Source organism: Condylura cristata, unplaced genomic scaffold (assembly GCF_000260355.1).
Source record: "Condylura cristata isolate star-nosed mole 26May11 unplaced genomic scaffold, ConCri1.0 scaffold00012, whole genome shotgun sequence".
In the NCBI taxonomy this organism is placed as follows: Eukaryota; Metazoa; Chordata; class Mammalia; order Eulipotyphla; family Talpidae; genus Condylura; species Condylura cristata.
In genome coordinates this window covers 32,732,662-32,757,592 of record NW_004567113.1, presented here as the reverse complement: position 1 = coordinate 32,757,592, position 24,931 = coordinate 32,732,662, and the positions used below count along the sequence as shown (strand labels likewise).

The 24,931-nt window shown below is 36.0% G+C and overlaps 1 protein-coding gene across 2 annotated transcripts in view; it reads left to right on the top strand.

Annotated features, from left to right (window-relative positions):
- The window catches only part of SLAIN2 (SLAIN motif family, member 2), a 46,174-nt gene extending 31,140 nt beyond the window's left edge, over positions 1-15,034 (top strand). The window contains exons 7-9 of one of the 2 annotated variants that reach the window (XM_012724250.1): positions 538-615; positions 9,619-9,937; positions 12,036-15,034. In XM_012724250.1, the coding sequence (XP_012579704.1) occupies positions 538-615; positions 9,619-9,937; positions 12,036-12,102 (464 nt within the window). In that variant the 3' untranslated portion in view covers positions 12,103-15,034. The remainder of the gene's footprint in view (positions 1-537; positions 616-9,618; positions 9,938-12,035) is intronic. The other variant, XM_012724251.1, reaches the window with a different exon arrangement.
- The last annotated feature ends 9,897 nt before the right edge of the window (positions 15,035-24,931 follow it).

Sequence of the window (24,931 nt, the reverse complement as noted above, 5' to 3'; positions counted from 1 at the left end):
ACCACCAGATTCTGGTTCACTGAGGACCTGCCAGGTTCTGGGTTTTCTTCTCCTTTTTGAGTGTGGGGATTACTGTTTTATGTTAGGGCTATTCACCTAACAATAACTGCTTTGCCAAAGTCTGCTTTTTTGCATCAAACAAGTACTACATTTCTTTTATTGTATACTGTGTGCTTGTGTTCATCACTTTTACTTCATTAGCTTTGTATTCTTTGCATCTTATATATAGCATGTTTGCTGGTGGTTTGCTTTCTCTTGATATTTTGGTCAATTTACATTTTTAGGTTTTCTCATTTAATAAGAAACTATTTCTAAGAGTATGTACTTTGTACTAAGATTTCCATCTCTTTCCTTTCCAACTTAATGCACTATGCATCACTTTACAATTTCTCTGCTGTTAGAATTCTAACATTTTCACTTTATGATTTCTGTTTCTTGATGGATTTTCAAGTTTGTTTTAAAGTGTTCAGGTTTACAGAAGCTGTAGTCTTTATCTTGTCCTTCCAGGCAAATATTACAGTTCTTATTTTTCAACAGCTTCCCAAAGGCTGAAAAATTTGCCTCGTACTTCCCTCAAAGCCAAACAGTTGCTTCAAACTTCATCTACAAAAAGAGGTAACTACAACCTCTTACTAAGCTTAAAATTTCAGCAAATGATCAAGTTAGTGAACTCTTACATCTTTTGGCAGAGTCAGTGATGCCTTTAAGACACATTTTAGTCTTACGTTTTTCCCCAATTACAAAGTAAACTTGTTCTCTATTATTTTGGATAAATCCAGAAGGAACCCATTTTCCACAGAGGTAGGTATTGGATTGCTAGCCTGAAAGGAATAAATTATAACAATCAATGTTGGAAAATTATTTTTTTCCAACATAAAACTGAAGGTCATTGTTTTAACTTAATGCTAGATTAATAATTGCTTTAAAATGAAAGCAGAGGGCAGATGTTCTGTATGTTATGTTTTTCTTAGATTTCTTTTTACTGTCTATAATATAAAATGGAAACACTTTCATATTAGAAGCTGATTGGACTTCAATCACAAGTTGTGGTTAACTGAAAATGTTTGTAAAACTTATGGAATGGCAGTTTTTATACAAACCAACTTGAGGAAGAGGGCTGGGCACCAAAGTTATCTCACATTTGTTTCAAAAGATTGGATATATGGGAAGCTGAAATAAAGTAAACTTGAAAGTTACATGGGATTGGCTAAATTGGCAATAATAGAAAAAATAGAAGCCTCAAGAAATTAGATGGAATAACATAGGCAGTGAGGAAAAATATTTCCCTCTCTAGGACATGTGATTCTCTGATAGTTTCAGAACTTAGTGAATAACAAAGGTACATAAAGAGAATGAAGCACTAAAAGACAATGCATGAAAGGAGGATCTTGAGAATTGATTTGTTGAAAAAAGATTTGGTTAATATAATCATAAAAGTACTAAAACATGAAAAGTTCATTAATGCACATGCTTTATCAATTATTTGTTGATTTAAGAAAATGGTTTCTTAAAATAGAATCTGACCGGAAAATGAATAGTCAAACAGAAAAGTGGGATGTGTGAACGTTTATCTTCTGAATGTCAGAAGTTGATCATGGGCTTCGGATAAATGTCTTTTGGTGTCACTGTTGGAAATAATCGACTGGGTAGATTATACTCTTTTGATGGAGAAGATGTTGACTTAATAGGGATCATTATAGAAAAGAGTCCTAGAAATTACTTAGACTTTTTTTGAGACTTCTAAATATTTTTGAGTACTTCTAAAGTTCTCAAGGAAGATAGTGGAAGATAGATAAAAAAAATACAAGTAAAAGGGTGTGGTGTCTAAAACAAGACAAGAAATTAGTATATCATTCAAAAAAGGGATTTTAAGGTTACATGAATTTCATTGTATGCCTTTGTAAGCTACTTCATAGTAATTTTTTTCTGTTTACCTCTTGTATATCTTGTGACGTTTCTCTTCAGCTCATTTGCCTATTTTTTTAAATAACATAATAGTTTACTTTTACATCATTTTGTAAAAATGCATGAAAGGAGGAGCTTGAGAATTTATTTGTTGTAATCCCCATGGGCTTCCCATCACCAAATCACCCATGTGCCATTACCATAGTCCAGTGCATTTCCCTCCCCCCACTGTTTTTGATCCCATTCCACTCCAGAAAATGTCTCTGGTATATAGCTGTTCATTATTATTATTTTCTCACCTGGTCCATTATACTCCTAGCTACTTCATAATATTTTGGAGCCTCTGGTAGAATTTTATTTTGCTGTTTACTAGGTTAAGATTATAACTTCTGTATAAACTTTTGTTTCTTTTGCCTAGGGAAGTCACCTTATTTTGGTGACTCTGAGGCACCAAACTGCCTGTCCTTCCTGGCAAGCTAACAGGAAAACCCAGTCTCAGAATTCCTTGTACATCTAGCACTGTGTAGTTGGCTTAGTAAAGAGAGAGAGAGAAATTGTATGTATTTAATTTTGCTCTGTTTTGCTTCATTTTGTTTAATCTTATATTCATCTTAATCCAGATGTTCATATTTTCTTGTTGGTGCTGGTCGTTAGGGGCGATAATTTTACACTAGAAGTTCTATTCTATTACCAGTTGAAACATGGACACAGATATGTGACAGAATTAAAACTTTAAGTTAGCTTAATTATAGGCAAAACTAAATTTAAAAAAACTGATTTGGAAAATTCTTCTTAAATCTAAAATCAAAATGGATTAAAGGGATTAATTTTCCCTTTAATCTACACTTTGAGAGAGAGGATTTTCCTCACTAGACTTTGGGACTCTGCTTTTGTAGGGATGTGAAACAGAGAGGAAGGTAGACACCACATTTTCATTCCTAGGTAACTTTGACAGGTTAATCTGTCCGATATACAAACATGGAAACCCCATAATAACATTGTTCCATAAATCACTTGCTCGGAACATCCTGTCCCAACATTTCCTAAAAAGCCATTATATTTATTTCTAGGGTTCATTGGATCATAGAAAAAGAAAGATTGGTTCCCTTAACAATTGAAAATTTTGATTCATTTTTAATTTGATTGCATTAAGTAGCCAGGGAACTAAGAACTATATTGCCTAGCCCATAAACATTTGTTAAATGAACACAATCATGTATAACTCAAGAAAGATGGGTTGGATACATTCATTTATTTTTGTGGTTTCATGCAAGTTTTATGTGTTTCTTCTGATAATCCTTCTCTTTGTGGAAAAGAAACTGTGTTTCTTAAGTCTTCATAGAAGTTATTGCTTAAACTGCTTTGGCAGAGAGGTTTATACACTCCAAGTTGTTGGGAATTCTGTGACAGAGTTAAACAAGGTAGAGATCACACCAACTCAGGGAAAGAAAATGAAGGTTAGAAAAAAGTGAAGACAGGCCCTCCTTGGTGGTGCAATAGGTTAAAGCACAGCATTATGAGGCTGCCTGCAGCCACTGTGGTGTGAGTTTGATCCCCAGCCAGGGAGGTGTGCCAGACCTCTCCTGACCTGCCTACTTCCCCTCAGCAGTGTATTTCAGTATATCTGCCTGTTCTGCTCTCCACTCTGTCTCTGGTGTGTATCCTCTCACTCCCCTGTACCTCTGGCCCACACCCCTGTTCTGTAATGAAAATTGGTAAATCTAGCATCCTTCAAAGGTGACTAAAAACTTCGAATTTACAGATTCAAGCATTTTTGTTACATTTTGATAGGATATGGTTATTTTCCTGTAATCTGGTCATTTCCCCAACTTTGGTTGAAGCTTCTTCAAGTTGCCTTTAGTCTTTATGATACAACTTTAGTAGTCTTTGATAACTTTTTGCTAACTTGTGACAAGATAGGAACACCATGTACATTTCCTGTATTGACCTGGAGATGGGAATTTCTTCAAAAAGCTCTATTTGATGCTTATTATGGTCTCATCATTCTTTTTTGAACTTTATTTCTCTTTATTTGCCAGCTTACAAAATAAAAAATTGGTCAATCTAGGGGCTTTCCTAATAGTGTAAGGGTAAACTCAGTAGATTTCTTAAAAAGGATTTAGGTGAACAATATCTCTTACTTCCGTTTTCACCTGTTGGCATCTTCTTTGTCTGCTGTTTCTTTGACTCATGTTTTTCATCCTTGAGTATCTTTACTATATTAATGTTTCATCAGGAATAGTCTGTTTTGTTACTATCATTTGTTCTTTTTGAATGTGCAAAGGCTACTTTTTTCCTTTAAGTTCAGTAATTTATTAGAATATGTCTTTGTATTGTTCATTCTGAGTTGATTTCCCCCAGATAATGTGGTATTGCCATCCAATGTGAAGTGGCAAACCTTGTTCAACTTTAAATAAGTTCTTTTGAATTACAATTTTCATTCTTTTCCATGCTTTGGTTTTCTTTTTTGTAAGAATTCCTGCTGTATACATGCTGAAAGTTCCTCGTTTGTTTTCTGTTCTGTTGCCTTCTCTTGCATCCTTTTCCTTTATTTTTTCATTTCTTCTTGTATGAAAGTTTCTTTTCACTGTGTCTTCTCATAAAGCATGAGCTGTTATATATTTTGCCTCCAATATTCCTTTCATATTAACCTACATTTTGAAGTGATTTATTTTATGCCTAATTATTTTCTGAGTTGTTATATCTCATCTTTTAGTGTTTCTAGTTCTGATGTATGATGTTCTTATCAGATTGTATATCATTTTCTTAAATGATTTTAGAATTTGAAATACTATAGTTTTCATCATTGTACATGTGTAATGGACATACTTCCCACAAGATTTCAGTTAGAAGTATTATTTCTTGCTCTTTTTTTCTTATAATAATTTTACTTATGACATAACCTCAGTCCTTTCCTTTTTCTCATTTTTTCTAAAATTTGTTTTTCTAAGCATTTAGAAGGGAGTTGATCTGATTTTCTAATTATTGTCACTAGTGCGCCCTCTTTTGTTGTTTTGAGGAACTTTTAAAAGTTGGGCTGCTTATTTTCTGAGATTTCTTGCCTTTATTCTCTCTCCTCCTCACTTTTAAAATTCATGCATTAAAAATTTACAAGTCAGTGTTGTTGTTGTTTTTAAATATATTCTCAAGAGTGAGCAACTAGCACACTGACTTGAGATGAAGATTTACACTAGTATTTTCTTCTAGGAGTTGTTATCAACGTAGCTCTTACATATAGGCTCATTTTGAGTTAATTTTCACCTATGGTCTGTGGTAGGAATCCAGCTTCACTCTTGTGTATGTGGTTGTCCGAGCAGCATTTGTTGAACTCTCCCTTCACTGATCTGGACTTCATTATCTCTTTTCTGACACCCCTGTGGTGCTACACTTGGATTCTCAAGGATTTTTCCTTAACATGAAGTTTATACCTTGAAAACTAGTCAGTTTTGAAATTTCATTGGGTTTATATTGCTCCTAGACCCTAACAGTTGACCTTTTGTACTATACTCACTATTGCAGTATGCATATACCCCAGCCACCATTTTCTGCTGTTATTCAAAATCTAATGTGTATGAGTACTTGTTGGCTGTTTTGGAATTTTCAGGATGCTGAGATACTCCTCTATTTCCTTGTGCACAGATGGTGCTATCCTATGCTGGTGTAGTTGTTACTGCCTATTCCTTCTCTGCCTACTTGTTTTGGGGGTTTGTAGGGAAACTGTCACCTGATTTTGTGATAGCACTAGTCTGTGGGTTTTTATTTGACTTTCCCAGTGTTCTGTGTGGAACCTTGGGAAATTTATAGACTGTTAGCATTGCCATTAACAGTTTCCAAGAATCCTTATAAAACTGTTATTTAATCCTAACATTGATATTTTCTCTCTATTGTTACTAGTTTAATTATAAAGGTAGTTATACAAATTAGAATAAATTGTTTAAATTATGTTAAGCTGTCTAGTAAAGGCATAGATTGCAGCTTTTTACATATATCCATCTTGTATGTTTTCATTCTGAAGTATCTCTTAAGAAATCTCCATCAAATACCTTGAGACCTGATTCTTTGATTTTGCAAATGTGGTTGTATGGCCAAGACTTCCACCACCATGTCAGAGAGGTACTAAAGAATCTGAATACTTCTTGAGTTGAATGTTTGCCTTTGTTTTTTTTATTTCTTTTGCTTTTCACTCTAAAAATGGTGGTGATGTTTTCAGTTGAATAAGTATATTCAGGGAAAAAACATACCTTTTAAAGTCTTCATTGAGATTAAATTGTCTTACAAATGTATCAGCTATTTCCTATATGTTATTTCTATATTGGGAGATTAAATTGAAAATGCTTGTTAGTGGCTTATTTATACATATCTGTCCATGTTTTTGACTGCATGGGGAGAAAAGCCAGTGACATCTTTTCCCATGGATTTCCTCTTCTTCTTATGTTTATTATGTTTAATAAATTCTTGATAACTGTGTGCTTACAAAAGTGAGGTGAGGCACTGTACACTGATGGAAGAAATCAAAAACTTTATACCTGTTATAAAGGTTGTCCCCTGTGACAAACTTATTACACCTCGAAGTCATATTTTAGGCAAATTGTTTAGGATAATAGCCTCCCAATCCCAAATAAAGTAAACCTAGCTGAAAATTAAAATGGTGAAAATAACATTTTAATTTCTACTACCAGAGTTGTTTCTCTTTTGGTTCCTACTAAAGAATGCCAATCTGGGAATCAAGAGACCTGAGTCAGGTCCTGACTTTCCTTTTTGTTTTCTTAATTGATCTGTAGGTTGTAGCAGTTTTCCTCTATAATTATAACTAGAATAGTTGGAATAGATGGTCTCTAACAACTCTTTTAACAAGGATCCTTTAACTCTGTATTTAATATTTAATTAATCTCAGCGGCCTTTAGCAGCCATAATTTATTAAGCCCTTATGTTGATAACCTGCCTCTATCATTGAAGGTACATAGACCATTGAGTAAATGAAAAATGGAAATAGGTAAAACTTCAACTTGATAAGGAACATCTATACAAGAAAATCTACAACTGAAACATCATACCTGATGAAAGATTGAGTGCTTCCCTTCTTAGGCTAGGACCAGGCAAGAATGCATGCTCTTATTCCTATTTAAATGCAGTGTTGGAAGGTAATAACTAGTGCAGAAAGCAAGAAAATGAAAAACAGAAAGAGACAGAAACTGTTTTCATGAAAACGCAAGGAATCTACAAAAAAAGCAACTCCCAGCAAAATTAAATGAGTCCAGTAAAGTCATAGGATGAAAGATTAACATAAAAATCAACTTTATTTCTATATATAGCAATGAATACATGCAATTAAAATAAAAATCCAATTATTTTATTTATTCCCCTCAAAAAGAAATATTTTATGTATACTTAATATAAATCTTAGCATAAGTCATAGGATATCTGTAGATACCAAATGGGTAATATGTATGTAAACTGGTAAAATGTAAAATATTAGATTTTAAGTTTCATGGTCAATGACTTCCTATCTAAGGAATATAGCTCCTTTCAGTCTGCTGTAGTTGAGTGTTCTGGAAGGATATTCAGCAGAACCACTTAGGCCAGTCTGCAGAGTCCTTACAGGCTTACTACAATGTAGGCACTAAGTAAATTAGGCTCTGTTGTCCAAATTAATTTAAACAATAGGTTATGATTTCTCTTTACTCACTTTGGATACTGAGAATTACATGTGAATCAGAGGAAAAATAAAGGAGTTATTTGCTCTGGTCAAGAATTAGAACTCTATAAAAAAACTCATATGACTAATAATACTAACCATAGTGTGTAAGTCATCTCTAAAAGGAGTGGTGTGATATGAGCATTCATGTTTTCTAAATTTTCATTTTTATTTATCAATACAGTTTATAAATGGACTTCTACGTACAAAACTGTCTAGCCGGGTTTTTTTTGTTTTGTTTTTTTACATTGTTTTGTGCTGGATTCCCTTACTTATTAAACAGTAATAGACTTTGTTGTGGCAAGCAGTTATTCATAGATCAGTTTGATCCTTTAGGTATCAGCAGATGTTTTATTGAATAGTCACATAGTAAGCATTTTAAGATTGTGGCTAATGAGCTTTTAAAATTACACAGGTCTGCCCTTGTGCCTAGAAAGCAGCCATGAAATCATATACGTATGCGCACGAGTATTGCTGCCATGTTCTAATTCTTTCTTATAGAAACTTAGTGTGAGTGATAGCTTTTCGACCTCTGCTTTTAGACTATTTAGAGTAGAATCAGCTGATCCTTTAGGAGTGTCTCCTGCTTGCTCTAGATGTTTAGCAAGGACTGTCTAACTGGATAAGAGTCAGTAGCTTCCTAGTCCTTTGTTAGCTTTGGAAGCTCTTCATTCTGCACAATACTCCACTCATCCTTTACTCAGCCTCATGGAGCATTGCCTAATACACACAGCTCAATATCTAGCTAGAGATTTGAGCAAACCCCACACTTGAGTTTTGTGGTCTAGTGGAGAACCTACCTGTTTTGAGGTATTCTGCCCTGCATATTGCTATGTTAGTCCTTTTAACTTAGCAAGATAACATTAATCTTCTTGGAATCTGCTTCCTTGTTCAGTAACCCAAAAAATGTCTCCAGATCAAATATATATATAGATATATACACACACACATACAATATTCACAGGGCTTACCACCTCACAGGGATTATACTCCTCTACTACATTGTCCAAAATTTGAAACTTTTATATATTTCATCTAGTTTTATAGATATTTAAAGCAAGAAGGTGAGCCTCCTCTCAGTTTTAACATCACATTTGGAGTCTTCTATGGTGGTTTGAGTATATTTGATATCCATTATAGACTAAAGTCCTTGGCAGTAGTTGCTGGACTATGAATCTCACCCCAGAGTTCTTTGTTAAATAAAAAACATCAATATAATGATATTGTATGTAGACATTGATGGGCATTTGAAGAACTCAAAACTGATTCCCTTTTAAAGATGGCATATCAAAATAGGATAAGCAGAAAAGGCTGAATGTGTCCTCAGGAAAGCTGAGTATATATTGTAAAAGAACCATGGCAGTAATACAATTTATTCGAAATCTTCTTTTGCCTTACATTTTATTATTTCCATGTATCAGTATTTCAATGTGTTTTAGTTACCACTTAATAACCCTGACTTTACAGAAAAAGGTATTCTTTATCCTTTGATTTCATATACCTCTCTGGATATGACCCTAGACTTGTAGCTTCTCTGTTTTGTGAATCGTAACAATTGAAGTTTTTATTTTAAATAAATTTTAGTTTCTAAATTTTAAGTTAGATTATAGATATTAACGGGCTACTGGAAGCAAGCTCACTGATACGTGTTTACTTGAGTGTTATTGGAGGGAAAAAGTCACCATCCCGTAGGTAGCCTTATATCCCTCTAGAATGTGGTCAAGGTTATTTGCTACAATGAAATAAAATCCTGTAATGCTGTTTCTTCCCGATATTGTGGATTCTTAGCTAAATAGCTGTTGTCAAAGATTCTTGACTGTCTTCGAAGAAGGACTTGGTTATGTAGGACTTACCAATTTTTTTATTAGAATATTAGGAAAATTCTTTATTCCTTTCATTCCTAGAGTAGGGTTTTGTTAATAATTATTTTTGTGCCCAATGAAGTGTATCATAAAACAATTATTTTACTTATACTTGGTTTCCACTAACAACATTAATTTTTCTTTGCCATTCTGCAGTACCTTCTCCAGGCAAATTCCGCTCCCCTGCAGCACCATCTCCTCTGGCTCTCCGGCAGCCAGTAAAAGCATTTAGTAACCATGGCTCTGGTTCTCCTGGCAGCCAAGAAACAACACAGCTCACACAAACCACCTCCTCACCTGGGCCTCCCATGGTTCAGAACACAGTCCCTGCAAATCCTCCCAGCAATATCAACAGCATGACTCTAACCAGACCAGCAGGGACGACCTCAATGAGAAGTGGCTTGCCCAGACCCAGTGCTCCTTCTGCTGGGGGGATACCAGTGCCTCGCAGCAAACTTGCACAGCCTGTCCGCAGGTAAGTGGCAAATGACCAGTTTCAACATTCTTGAACATAAGAAAGTGGGTAAACTGAAATTACCTTCATTTCTACATTTGAAAGTGAACAGAGAATATCCCATTTTAATAATAAAAAAATTACTTAATTGTTTTAAAAGAAACCTTTGGGACTTTAGGATATTATACCACTTTAATTCAAATTTGTTATGCCTAGACGGGCCCTCCCTGGTGGCACAATGGGTTATGGTGCAGCACTGTGGGGCTGTGCACGGCCACTGCAGCATGTGTTCAACCCCTGGGCAGGAAGGTGGCTCACATGATGCAGCAGACCTCTCCTCTCGCTCACTGCTCCTCTCAGCAGTGTATTTCAGTCATCCCACCTGTTCCGGCTCCCTATTCTATCTCTGGTGAATCCTCTCACCCCCTACACCTCTGGCTTGTACCCCAGTTCTTGTGGATAAATAAATCTTTAAAATAAATAAATATGCCCAGGCATATAACCTGATTAGAAGTCCTAGAAAAGTGTAAGAACCATTCAGTTTGGTTGTTGTAATTGTCCATTTTGAATATGATATTCGATAATGGTAATAAAAAACATGTTAGAACTGAGATTAAGAGTTAAGATAATGGTAGCTACTAAGTCTGAGTATAATCCAGAAGGGTATTTCTAAAGCTTGAAAATCCGAGGTATGCTGGGGTTTTGTTAGTTTAATATTGAGATGATCCTGAGTCAAACTAGATTGCATCCGTAATCTTTTCTGCCTTTCAGAAATGTGGTTATCACCACCAGTAAGATTAAATGTCAAATGAAATTAAACTTTAAATATTTATTTGCTTAAATGAAATGCTTTCCCCACATAAGTATTAAAGTTGATTTAAACATATTACATTTCTTAATTCAATAGTACAGTAGCTTTGCACAGTGCTAAATAATTTATCCTTCCCTTATTTAATTTTTACAATAGCATTAAATGTGTACTGTTACTATTTTTTCAGGAAAAAATATTGAAATTTAATGAAGTTAAGTAATCTGCTAAGACTATGTAATTAATGAAACCTTGAGTTCCAACTATAATCTGACTTCAGAGATGTTTTTAGCACTATCACAGTTTCCTCTCTAATAGTAATGACACTAAGCCTCTACTGCCACAGTCATCACTCTGCACTGTGTATAAATAAACGCATGACAAGCTACTTACTCATGTGGTTGGAAAAAACAAGACTATTTTTCCTTTCTTTTATTCTAGTAACTATGTTAACAAAAAGAGATTATTGAAGTGACCTACCAGTAAAATTTGAAAATTGTACATCAAAAGGATGCCTATACCTCTTACTGTTTACAGTAGGTAATATATGGAAACAACCCAAATGCCAAAAAAGAGAGGATTGGATCAAGGTATATATACATACATACATATATATGTATGTGTGTGTGTGTATATATACCTTGATATATATACACACATATATATGTATGTGTGTGTGTGTGTGTATCCCTCCCTGGTGGCATAGGGGTTAAAGTCTCAGCTCTGTCAAGGTATCATCAGCCACTGCAGCATAAATTTGATCCCCAGCCTGGTAGCTAACTAAATCACATGGTGCAGCAGACCTCTCCTGTCTTAACTGCTGCTCCCTTCAGTAGTGTATTTCAGTAGATCTGCCCATTCTGTCACCCACTCTGAATGCTTTCACTCCCCACATCTGTGGCCTATACCCCAGTTCTTGTACATATAAATAAATAAATCTTTAAGGAAAAAAAGAGACATGGGATATACACACAGTGGAATACTGAGGAATCAACAGGAGAGGGCAGAGCACAGGGATGATGGCGATGGTGCACGGGTGACTTCGTGGTGGGAATTTTATAGGGACTGCACCTGAGAGGAGAAAGTGTACATTGTACAAAAATGAATAATGTAAAATGTATATAAATTTGTTTAAAGCTTGAAAATTGTAGAAATGTGAATATGGGATGAATATACTAATAAGTGAGGCTTTGGCTTAGTCCTTTCACTGGATCATGATGCTACCTGAAAAGGAAGTAAGATATATCAGAGGTAATAGGATAGTGTTTTGTGAGGTCGTGCAAATCACTTTATAAAATTGTTTTATTTCAGATCCTTGCCAGCTCCTAAAACCTATGGTAGCATGAAAGATGACAGTTGGAAAGATGGCTGTTACTGACCAGCAAAGAAAAGAATGCAGAGGTCCACAACTTCATGGATACCCCGTCACCAAGCTAAAAGTCAACTTTTATATGCAGACTGTTCAGATAAGACTCTTGGGATTTATACAGTCCCAACCCTCTCTGTCTTAATTAGCACAAACTGACAGAGATGATCAAGCAGCACTTTAATGACATTTAACACCAGACTTGTTTGGTAATCATACAATCACTCTCCATGGAATCACTTTTAGTTTTGTTTACTAGAAACTAAGTTGATTTTTAAATATTTGGCAGAGGCCAATATCTGGGCAAAAACTAATGGATGCCAAAGAGAAATGCCCATTTGTGAATGAGAGAATACCATTGTGCAGAAGAAAATGGTGAATTCTAGCTATCCAAACTTCACGTTCAACCTAATTTACTGTATAAATAGTACCAATAAATACCTGTGTTAATGCTAACTAATTACCTACAATGTTTCACTAGTAGTCCACTAGTACTTTAAGAAACTAGATTCAGATGAACAGGGTGGGGAGAAAGCTATAGATTTAAAACAAGATACTTAAATTTGGGGGAATTCTATAAGTGGTTTTTGCAGTCATTAGGAAAATAATTTTGTTTAGTTTTTAAGTTTTGGATGTAGTACACATCACCACCACCACCACCAGGTAGTGTTACAGCACACATCCATCATGTTGCATTGACACATCGGACTTCTGTGTGTTTGTTTTGATTGCCAAAAGGGCTTAATATCAATTGTACAATCTTTGTAAACTTTATAGCTTCTGGCTCAGGAAAGATAGCCTTTGCTATTGAAGCCAACTTCTTCACATCTGTTATCTGTTACGGAACTAAGAGCTCTTGTTTTAATAACAGGTTTCCATGATGGGAAAGAGCAAGTAGTATGTGTCTTATTCTTGATATAAATAACACCACCTCAGTGCTTACAACCTGGAACAAAACCATACAGTGAGAGAGAGGGCAAACAAAAATCTATGCACTTAACTTACAAATCTCTGGTAATGACTGGTTGTTGTTACCATTAATTGACACAACGGTTTATCATTTGATAGGAAAATATAGCCTGCTGAATCCTACTTAAATTTATACACTTTAAACTGAGTAACTGCATAAAACATTCTTTGGTAATACTGTCCCTTTTGACTTAGATTCTGCCTTATGTAAATTTTTGCATTTTTGGTAACAACCTCCTACATGTGACTCAAAACCTGTTGAATACTTGCTTTCTAATAGCTCTTATGTATGTCTTGGAAGTTTCTTATTTTGGTTTTATCAGACTAATCAGATTAAAACTTCCTTCTGCAGCAGGCTTCTCATTTTTTGTTAACGGTTTGTTTTTAGATACTGAATTTGAACAGCTCTAAATACTGTCCATCAAGTACCTAAAGAGTTTTAGAAATTCGAACATGAGTTCATTTCCTGTTATTCAAAGACATTCTGTAAGTTGGCAAAAGAAGTTGAGAGAGAAATCGGAGGCTTGATATTCAGGTTAGTAATAAGGTTAAGAGGTTGAGAGAATGGTGAAAATGAAAGCCACAACCCCAGCCTGCTGAGACTGACACCATGGTAGTTTTATTAGCTTGACCGATAGGAAGTCATTCATTAGCACAAGCAGTGGAAACTGCCCACCAGTGCTAATATATTTTGAGGTGTAATACAAGGAAAAAAATTTTATCCTTGGATTTGAGGGCAATGAGGATGGGTCAGGAAAGGATGGCGCCAGAATTCCACACGATGATGATCTAAAAAATGTTGCTTTTTAGAGAAAAATAAAAGAAAGTATCTGCTTTGGGTGGGGGGAGGGGTATCTCATGTAAAAATCCTAAGTGGAAGAACTAGCCACTGTCTCTTTAAAAACCACATATAGACAAAATAGGTCTCATTTTTCAGTGCAACAGTACAAGAAAAATATGCTGCAATCTAATAATTATGGTAAATTTTAAACTCATGAAACACCCATTACATTTTTGAGGTTAGATTATCCGTTTCAAAAGGAGTATTCAGGTTATTTAACTTTGTTTTTAAATGGCTGCATCAGAAAAAAAAGTCTATTTTTTTTTATTAAAATATTCATCACTTGTTGAAAACTTCTTTGGATCTGAGTTGGGTAAAGTATTGTTTTACCTGCTGTTGTACTACCACAGACTATTGGCTTTTAGTTTCCTAAAGAGAAAAATTGTCTTTTTACTAGAATGCCTTTGTGTATTGCCAATTTTTCTGTTTGGGAAAGTCTAAGGATTCACTGTGGTTAGTTTCACAGAAGAAATGTGGATTTAATAACCTAGTGCCTATGATTTTAACTTATGTTTGATATATAGTAGTAAGGGTTTTATGAATGTTATTTTTTGTGCCAACAGCCCAGAATTGTCATTTATATGTAAGCAGAAAAAACTATGAACTCTGCTTCCAAAGTTATTTAATTTTCTCAGTGTTTGAATGTTATTTTTTTGTAAGTGTGTTAATAAAAAGTGTAAAGAATTGGAAAAAATATAAATATTCTTAACTCAAGCATTTGCTGGATCATTTTTCTACAGAACTTGTTTGTATGATATAAAACACTCTTTGAAGAGTTGACTTTTTTCAGTTTTCATACCCTGGAAATCACATTTTGTAAAACTGGGGACCATTCATAATTGTCAGATACTTTTTAAAATTATTATCTCAATACATCACTTTTATAAAAAAAGTTTTTTTGAAAGGAAATTAGATACATATTTGGCCCCAGATGTTTGTATAACTCCAGAATAATCTAGACTATGTATGTTTGAATTAACTTTTTATTGACTGTACAGACGTCCATTTTTGACATTACGCATGGTCCTTTTAGATCACATGAAGTTTGATTTGCAAACATTTCTATAGCTGAACTTGTATGTGTGGTTGCCTCCTTAATAAACAGCCTGACCATAATGTTTATTATTAAATTTATATTTGTTTTTTCAAGTGTTTTATTAATTTCTGGATATGGTAAGATTCCTCCCCACTCTACTGCCTACAACTGGTTTTAATAAATTTTTCAGATTTTTTTTTAAATACATACAAACACAAATAATATTGCTCACTCAGGCTTGATCTTCATGGGGTTACAATGTCACATGTCATCACTCTGTGTCCTAGTTATTTTATATGTGGATTATTTGAACTACATTTTTAGTTTACTCTAAATTGGTATGTTTCTGAATCTTTTTCACTTATAACTAATTTTGAAAAAAAATTAATACATTTTTAAACCAAATATGAATATGGAGTTGGTCATGTACATCTTTTCTCTTATGGATGAATAGAAGGAATTTAGAATTATACATTATTTAAGTAATTCTGCACATTCCTTTTAGAAGTTTTAACTATCCTGTATTAGCCTCACTAGTGGGGGCATAGAGAAATGACACCTTCATGTTTTAATTTTTCTCTCAAACCATCCTAGAAACTTTTAAGAAACATCTAAAATTAAATGTCAATATACTTCTAAATCAGTGGATGAGAAATTGACTTACACTTGTTTTATATCTTCTGCAACAGGAAAACTCATGAGAGGTTTTATGAAATACTTGCTATATCGGTTTAGCCTTGAGTTACAAAGTGGAATAAATGATAGAGAAATTAACTTGGGGGAGGTAGTGAAGTAGCTATTCATGTGAGCATGATGCCAAAGTTAGCAAACCCTTATATATTTTGAATTATATATTTTGAATCCGAGTGGGCTAAATGACTTTAGTTCCTAGACTTAAAGTGGAACAGATTTCACTCATGATTTAATACAATTCAGTTAAAACTACCTTAACTGCATGCTGATCCCAAATCAATTCTTTATTTACACTGGTAATCTTAATGTTTTCTCATTAGAAGAAGAAAAAATCTCTTTTGATTTTGAAGGTAATAGACTTAAAATGCTTTAAAAAGAAAATATTAATATGAAGGTGAAAATAATGGTTGTCTGCAACCATACCATCCAGACAAATATTTAAGTGCTGGCATACTATTATAAAATATTACATAGAAGGGTAGGAAGTGTTAAAGATGAGAAAATATTTTTCACTTAAAATGTGGATAGTCATTTACTTTTGAACAGAAGTGTACATTAATTGATACCAAAAGCTTGGAACATATATCTCAATTCCTGACTGTAGACATAAAAATTATGCATGTTTATTGTTGAAAGCTAGAGAAATATGGTCATTATATGGGGAAAAAAACCCACTTAATTCTCATGTAATTGGTGTCTTAAATATGAGGATGTCTCTTGCATCAAGAAGAGTTAATTTTTCAAATATTAAAAAAATTGATGCATAAAATATATTTTAAAAGTCTACCCAAAAAATGACTACTGTTAAGCTCACTGATTTATGGAGACAGAAAATAAGTATTCACAGCATCCCAAAAGGTTTCCTAATCCCACACACTAGACACTTATTTTCTCCTCTTCAAACTCAGCAGCTACCTGACTTCCAACATAATTTAGTTTTGCCCATTTTTGAACTTTATATTCATGGAACCATAACTTGATAGTTTAGTTCTGTATAAAAAGGGGGTTTCTCTCAGGCACTCAACAAATACAAGATTGACTTTAGGTTGATGACAATCAGTTTGTTCATTCACCTTGCCATGTTATCATTGTGTAAGTATGTCTCAATTTGCCCATTATAATGTTGAAGAACAGGTGGATCTCAGAAATAATGCAGCTTTGAACTTGAGTATAGTCAAAATGTAGTAAGCCCTCAAACACTACTCTCTCCTCTTAAAATCTGGACAAAATGCAAAAGGCAACTAACTACTTAAGAATACAGAGTCCGGAAGGGCAGCCAGTAGAGCTGTCACAGTGGCTCCAAAGGATATTTAGGAAAAACCTACAAAAGAAAAACTGACCAAGAAAACAAGCCCCTGGAAGCTACAAAAATCTGAGTATTTTTATTTTCTGTTCTTTCATGGCATGTTGTAGATAAGCCCCCAGCCAAGTTCCAGTAGCAAGTAGTGCCAGCAGTTAACTGATGGAAACCTGGTCTTTCTGAACAGAGGAAATGGGAAAAGAGTTAGAGGCTAATGGCCTCACCTTCGTCATGAAGGTGACCTGGGTCAAACTATAGAGTTAAAATTCCAAGAGAAATTCAATGCACATCAGAGCACTAGGTAGTGGGTCCCTGAGGAGCAAGTGGAGAATCCAGACAGAAGAGCATTGGGAACCAGGTCTTACTCTGCTTTGATTAGCTCAAGCTCCAAGGTTACCTCTAGCTGTGCATACTCAGGACAGCCCCAAAATAGCATAGCTGAGTTTGAGGATAAACCACTAAGCATGATACAGACTAATTACTTAATAAGTGTATGTGCGAGGTAGCACCAACACAGCATAATAAAGCGTTTGCAAAATGAACTGACTTTAGAAGATGGAGCAGAATTCGCAGTCAGAACCTGTCTGGGTTGATTGATAAAATCAACATTATTTAATGAATATTTTAGCAGGATCTAGTCTAAATTATTATATTCACAATGTAAAGCACATAATCTACAGTTACTCAAGATATAAAGAACCTGAAAATGTGATTGATTCTCAAAAAAGGCAATGAATGTCAACATAAATGATCTAGATGTGACAGAAGAGTCAATGATGTCAAAGGGAGATCAGTAGAATTTATTCAATCTAGAGAACAGAAAAAGAAAAGTCTCAGAAACCTGAGACAAATTATCAAAAGATCTAACATTTGTGTCACTGGAGTGTGGTAATAACCTGGTCCTCCAAAGAAAGGTCTTTAACTGTAGATTTTGCAGTGTCCAGTATTCCCACCATAGCCATTTTCAAGCAAACAACATGATGTCTGTGAGCATGGACTTGGGAAGAAATAGAATCAGCTGTTATATGCTTGGTACAAACTGGCTTGCTACCCCAATATTGGAATCCCAGAAAATAGTATAGAAAAATATTTGAAAACATGGTTAAAAACTTACCATATTTGGGGGTCTCCCTGTTGGTGCAGGTAACGGTTAAAGATACACCACTATCAAGCTATCACCAGCCATTGCAGCACCAGTTCAACCCCCCTGCCTGCCAGAGAACTAACCCATATGCAGATTAAAGAATCTCAGAGCTTGTTTCAGTAATACATAATGCTAAAATAGGAATGATAAAAATAGCATGACTCATCAGATGCAAGGATGACATACAAATTCATGGAATATCCCATATATTTTAATCTACAAGTTCAGATGACTTTTTTTAATGTTGTATTCAAGACAGCCAATAAAAGCAAAACAAATCTCAGCAACCTGAGATTTTAGTTTATAAACCACACCCAGACATATCATTAGCAAACTGCTTACCTCAGAAAAAAACGCAAACATAACTGATCTGTTGTAGTTAAATTGCTGCCAGTCAAAGATAAGATAACAAGAGAAAACCATACTAACATACTACACATAGAACTACAATTCAATGACAGATTTTCCATCAGGCAGCGTGGAAGCCAGAATATGGTGAACTCATTTCTAGAGTGTTAAAAATAAGCATTATCAACTGAGTTCTTACCCAGTGGAAATTTTCTTCAGGGACTAAGGTAAATAGGATGATGGAAAATGAATATTTTGTCTGCAGACTTGTTTTGAAGGAAATGATGCCAAAGGGAAGCATATAAGAATGATGGGAAAACTACTCAAATGTGTTTGTGTGTGTGTGTATGTAAATGTGTACATGTGCATCAGGTATGTGTGGATGTATATAATGTGTATGTATACACATGTACGTGTGTAAATATTTTTAAAATTCTAAGTTCTGTAAAATATGTATGACTGATGAAAACCAAAACTATAAATTGCTAGGATAAGTTTTCAATACTATAAAATATAGTAAAAAGGCCTACATAGTTAAAAGACTAGAAATAGTAAAATATTAACTAGAGGTGTGAAATAATAGCTATTATATTGTAATCACAATTGCAACTGAAAGAGGGGAAGAATAAGTTACTATATATATTCAAATAATCCAAAAAGAAACAGCAAAAATGGAAGAACCAAGAAAGGACAACAAAAGCAAATAGTAAAATGGTAGACCTATGTAAATCCAACCACACCAAGAATTATATTAAATGAAAATCACTTAAACATCCAAGTTAAGAGATTGTCCGTTTGCACATAAAAAGACAAGATCCATCTACAAACTTAAGGCTATATATATATTTTTTAAAGGTTTATTTGTGTACACAGAACTGAGGTACAGGCCAGAGGTGCAGGGTGGTGAGAGGCTTCCCAGAGACAAGAGTGGGGAGCAGAACAGGCTGATGATGAAGTACACTGCTGAGGGGCATGTGGATCACCTTGGGGCGGGGATCGAACTCATGCTGACATGGCTCTAGATTCTTAGTGCTGTGCTTTAGCCCGCTGCATTACTAGGGAAGGGCCAAGGCTGTATTTTTTAATGTAAGTTTGAAGGTACAGGTTAGAATAAAATGGTAAACAATGCAAGCATCAATAAATCGGAGTGTGGCTGTATTATTAAAATAGACTTCTGAGCAAGAAACATTACTAGGGACTGAAAGGGAAATTACAAAATGATGAAAAGTCAATTCAAAAGAAGATGCCATAATCCTAAAAATGTATGCACCTGATAAACAGATCTTCAAATTTGTGAGAGAAAATTAATAGATGGAGATGAGAAATAACAGAGCCATGGTTATAATTGATAGAAGTAGACCAAATTAGGCTATGAAAGACTTGAACAATGCTATCAACTAACTTAGCTAAAATGACATTAAAAGAACATTCCAGTAACACATGGAATAGTCACAAAATCAAATTAGATTCTGGATCATATAACTTAAGAACAAATACTCTTATTCTTTGAATGATCGTAAAGAAACCTATAACAATATAAACCAGCATTACCTCAATTTAAAAAAAAATCCAGGGGAAGAAAAATGCCACAAATAAAAAACGGATTTTTAAAATAATAGAAGCATAGCTGATTCCAAAAACCTTTTAAAATTTTAGTTATTTTTCAATTTAAATCTTTTTCTAAAGCTTTCATAAATGGTGAGTGTAATGTGACTGTTGCTTGAAGATTTAAACTCATCAATAAGACGTGATTATCTGTTGTAGTGGATAGATTTGTATCTTCTTTCTGTACTAATTATCACTTACAGCAAGAAAGCTTATGGTGAAGGCTTGGGGAAACAGAAGGCCTTCCCCAAATATGTCTCTCTAATATGTGAATTGTTCTGAGGGCATAGAACACAGCAGAGTTCCCCGGGCTTTTTTCTTTTTCTCTTAACTGCAGGAAGTAGTTCAGGTGCGGATCCTGCCGGGGAAGCCATCTCCTGAGTTAACTACAAGGAATACAAGGTAAATGTGGTAGACTGGGAGGTGGCTTAGAAGGTCTTTCTGTTCAAATTCCTCACTGTCCCTTTGTTTAGCATACAAACATTTATTCACCAAACATGATCTTCCTATAAATTATGTTCCTTAACTTAGAAATCCCATAACTTCACCTATGCTTCAGAAGGTAATTGGGGCCATCCTCATGGTGCTTATCTGTCTTTTGGATATTTGTTTCACAGGCCTCTTGTTGACATGTTTCTTGACTTTTTTCACTATGTTAAATATTTAAGTGGCCAGAAATGCAACAGTAATTTGGGCAGAGGAAGGAGGGGGAGGAAAAAGTGCTACCTACACTCATTAAAACTAGGATGATAATGATGCTGTTTTGATGTGGCATTGGCTGCAGTGAGCACGGTCTTTGGGTTACCGCCAGGAACAGTTTCAGCTGAGTTACCCTTTCAGAGACGCAGGGCAAACTTACCCAGGAAACAATGCTTGCACAGACACAGGGAGGCAAGGCTGCATTTTAAAAGGACAGATTCATTAGGAAAAGAAGAAAGGAGACGCTGCTGCATTGGGCAAGAGGGCTGCGTTTTGCCAGGTTGTACTTGTTTGGTGTTCTTTTGGGGGGGACCTTCCCTTTGAGGCACTATTACCTATTGCTAGATGAATCACTTCTAGGGTGTGACTAGGCTGATTTGCCAGGCCCTAGGATGGCTCCAAGGGCTCCTTCTCCATATCCCCCCTCAGGCCTGCACCGCCTGACACTTTCTGTAGCAGTCGGATACTTTGCTTACCTGAGAGTTTTTAATGTCTAAATCATTTCTATCTCCACCTCCAGTTTCTGGTCTTGTGATGCCTCCATCCTAAATTTTCTTTTTTTTTTTCTTTTTACAACAGTTTATTTTTACATCATTTTGTACATTTTTTTTTCCATCTCAATTGTGATCCCCGCGGGTTTCCCATCACCAAGTCACCCGTGTGATCCTAAATTTTCTAACTCTTAGCCTTCATCAGTAATATACTTAGGCTTGAATGTGGTGATACTACAAGAAATATGGATTTGTTCTTCAGCCTCATTCCTGACAGAGTTCCTAAAACCCTCCAGCTTTCCTAAGTGAGGAGAGCCTTAAGGTGTCTCTTGTTAGATTAATGAGCTGACTTTAGGACCTCACCTGAGGAGGGGCTGATGATGATTGTTTTTCCCGATTTCTGTAACAGGAGAAAGATTGGAGGCAGAAAGGCTGAGCAAGTAGTTTATTGCCACACACCCGCCCCCGCTGCCCCCACCCCCACCCCCCAGCAGCTGAGATGGAGCTCCCTAGGGTCGGGTCCGCAGCTTCTGCCAGCCCTATAGGGGAAAAGGGCCCCATATAGATTCTAGGTTCAGATTCTGATGCGAGGCCCAGTTCGTTATCGCCCTTCCTTATCTAGTCCTGCTGGTATCTGTGGTGTTATCGCCCACACCTGGTCACCCCCAACAATGAAATCAGTCATGAGTGGTCAGTGATTTAATTAAACATGCCCACGTAATGACGCGGCCATAAAAAATCCAAATGGGGCTTCTGAGAAACACGTGATGGTGTGAGGAGAATGGTGTTAAGGAGCCAGGAAGGCGCGGACCCTTTCCCAGACCTGGCCCTGTGCTTCTCTTTCAGCTGTGTGTCCCTGAGCTGTTTCCTTTCAGAATGAAACTGTAATCTGGTGAATAAAATGTCTTGTGAGCCCCTTTTGCAAAATAATCAAGTCCAAGATGGAGAGGCGTTAACTTCCATCTTCGGAGATCGTTTGCGTTTGTCATCAGAAGTGGGGAGGGCAACAATCTCGTAGGATGGGCCCAGATCCTGTGAGACCTGAAACTATATCCAGGTGGATGGAGTCAGAGTTGAAGCTTAACATCCCAGCCAGTGGCAGAGAATTGTTTGATGGTGTGGTTAAAAAAAAAAATCCATAATTATAATTGGTGTCAGAATCATAAATGTCTTAGCTTTTAGATTCATTAATCCTGATTCATGAATCTCAAAGAATGTAAACCCACTGAGAATTGCTCATCAGTCCTTGATTAATCATCCCCTAGGAGGCCCGAGCCCTGAGGGGTAAGCACTTGCCAATGTTGCAGGCTTCTGCGTGAGAACCTGCTAGGGCTGAGATTCCCTCTCTTCAAGCACATTTTGTTGCTTGCCATTTTTGAATGGTTGAATTTATATCCACTTTCTATTGATGATATTTTAACTATGATGATGATTATTTCTAAAACAAACTTCGAAATCTTCAATACTAGCCTTATTTGAAAGTCAAGATGCTATTTTGCATTTGAAACACTAGGCAGAGCTCTTGTTCCCTCTTCGAGTGTTCAAAAGTCTGTCTCAGCTTGCTCTGAATTCAGTATTTTATTTTTAGTACAAATGACTCAGTGGTAGATTTTCCTCTCCATCAAAATGACCATTAAATGTAATGTCCTATCTCAGTATTCTCTCAGAACAGAAAAGGGACATTAGACCCAAACTGAGGAACCACTATACACATTGCTAGTGTACAGTAATGTATCAATGTTCGTTTATTAATTGTGTCAGATAAACCTTACTAATATGTTAATAGGAGAAACTGGGCACAGGTTATATGGGAACTCCTTACTCACTACCTCTGCAGTTTTTCTCTAAATGTAAAAAAAATGCCAAAATAAAAAAGTTTATTTAAAAAAAATATTTCTAAAAAGTGGCACCAGAACCCCATTCCATTCTATTTGCAGCATGGAAAATACTACAAACATAATATATTTGAGGGCCTCTTTGGTGGCCTAGGGGTTAAGGCTCAGCTCTAAAACCTCTGTGTCCTGTGTTCAGTCGCTGGCCAGGGAGCTGACCCACATAGCCCAGAAGACCTCTCCCTTCTGGACCACTGCTCTTTCAGCAGGGTATTTCAGTGGACCCACCTTTTCTGTTCATTCTGTTCCCCACTGTTTCTGGTGAATCCTCTCACACACACAACCTCTTCTCCCTCCCCCACTCCAGTTCTTCTATGCAATGAATAAATATTTTTAAAGAGATAACATGTCTGACCAACAAGGTGAATAAAGGACTTTCTAAAGTAGAAGATTTTCATATATGTGAAGATATAATTTTGTTAAAGATTTTATTTCTTTATGCATACAAAACCTCCCTGGTATCAGATGAACTCATACCACAGTGGCTGGCAAGAGCTAGATAGTGCTGAGACTTCAGTCCCTGGGTCACCAGGGAGACCCCTACTTTGAAAAGTATCTTTAAGAAGAAAAGTTTAAATGGTCTAAGTAAGAAATACTATATATAAACATACACATAAAGTTAAAAACTTGAGCAGAAGGAGATCTACAACCAAAATAAACATACTTTGAGAAAAGCTAAAAAAAAAAAAAGCATTTACTTTCTACAAAGATGATTCCTTTGAATAAAGGGAAGAAAACATTTTTTCAATCTTTTCAAGGAAAGTAACCCTTGAGGAAGATGCCAGCTTCTACACCAGCACTTTCCACTAGAAGAATTGTGCATGTTCTTCGAAAAGTGCAGTCCTGGGGAACATTCATTGTGAGGGTCAGTCATGCAAACTCACCTCTTTCTAAATTCACTGTTCAAAGAAGCAGAGAGAGGGCCCTCCCTGGTGGCGCTGCGGGTTAAAGCACAGCACTGAGAAGCTAAAACCACTTCCGCATGAGTTCGATTCCCGCCTGCCCTGGAGGTGACCACATGGCGTGGCAGACCTCTCCTGACCCGCCCGCTGCTCCCCTCAGCAGTGTACTTCGTCGATCTGCCTGTTCTGCTCCCCACTCTGTCTCTGGTGAATCCTCTCACTCTCTGCATCTCTGGCCTGTACCCAGTTCTGTATGAATAAATAAATAAATCTTTAAAAAAAAAAAAAAAGCAGAAATAAGGAGACCTAATAATAATATAGGTAGGAAACACAAATGGCAGAAAGAAAAAGCTGTTGCCAGAAAAAACTACAGGTGAACAATTCTACCCCCTCTACCCCATCTTGAATTTTCTCAAAATTGTTCAGCCCTTCAGCCCTGATGCTTTGCTCCTGAAACAAGAGTGGGCCACAGTAGTCCCCCATGTTCCACCTCCCATTAGCAGCATTTCTTTCAAGTGTTCAGCTTTGGGTCAATCTGTTATAGGGCAGGGAGAGAGGGGCACCCCTAAACCCCCAAACCTGACTGCTCTAAGTGGGTTCTGTCATCTGTTGCATCAAGACAAAACATATTAAGACTTTAATGAAAAGGGACTTTAATACACAAGTATACAACACAAAAGACAAAAAATATAACTTCAAAATCAAACACCTGAAGTTACCCAGCCCCTTGTGGGCAAAAGTGCAGCTTCTGCCAGCCCTATAGGGGAAAAGGGTCTCTTATATATCTAGGTTCAGATTCTTTAGAAGAATCCTCACTGTGCCCCCAGATGCGAGGCCCAGTTCGTTATCGCCCTTCCTTATCTAGTCCTGCTGGTATCTGTGGTGTTATCGCCCACACCTGGTCACCCCCAACAATGAAAT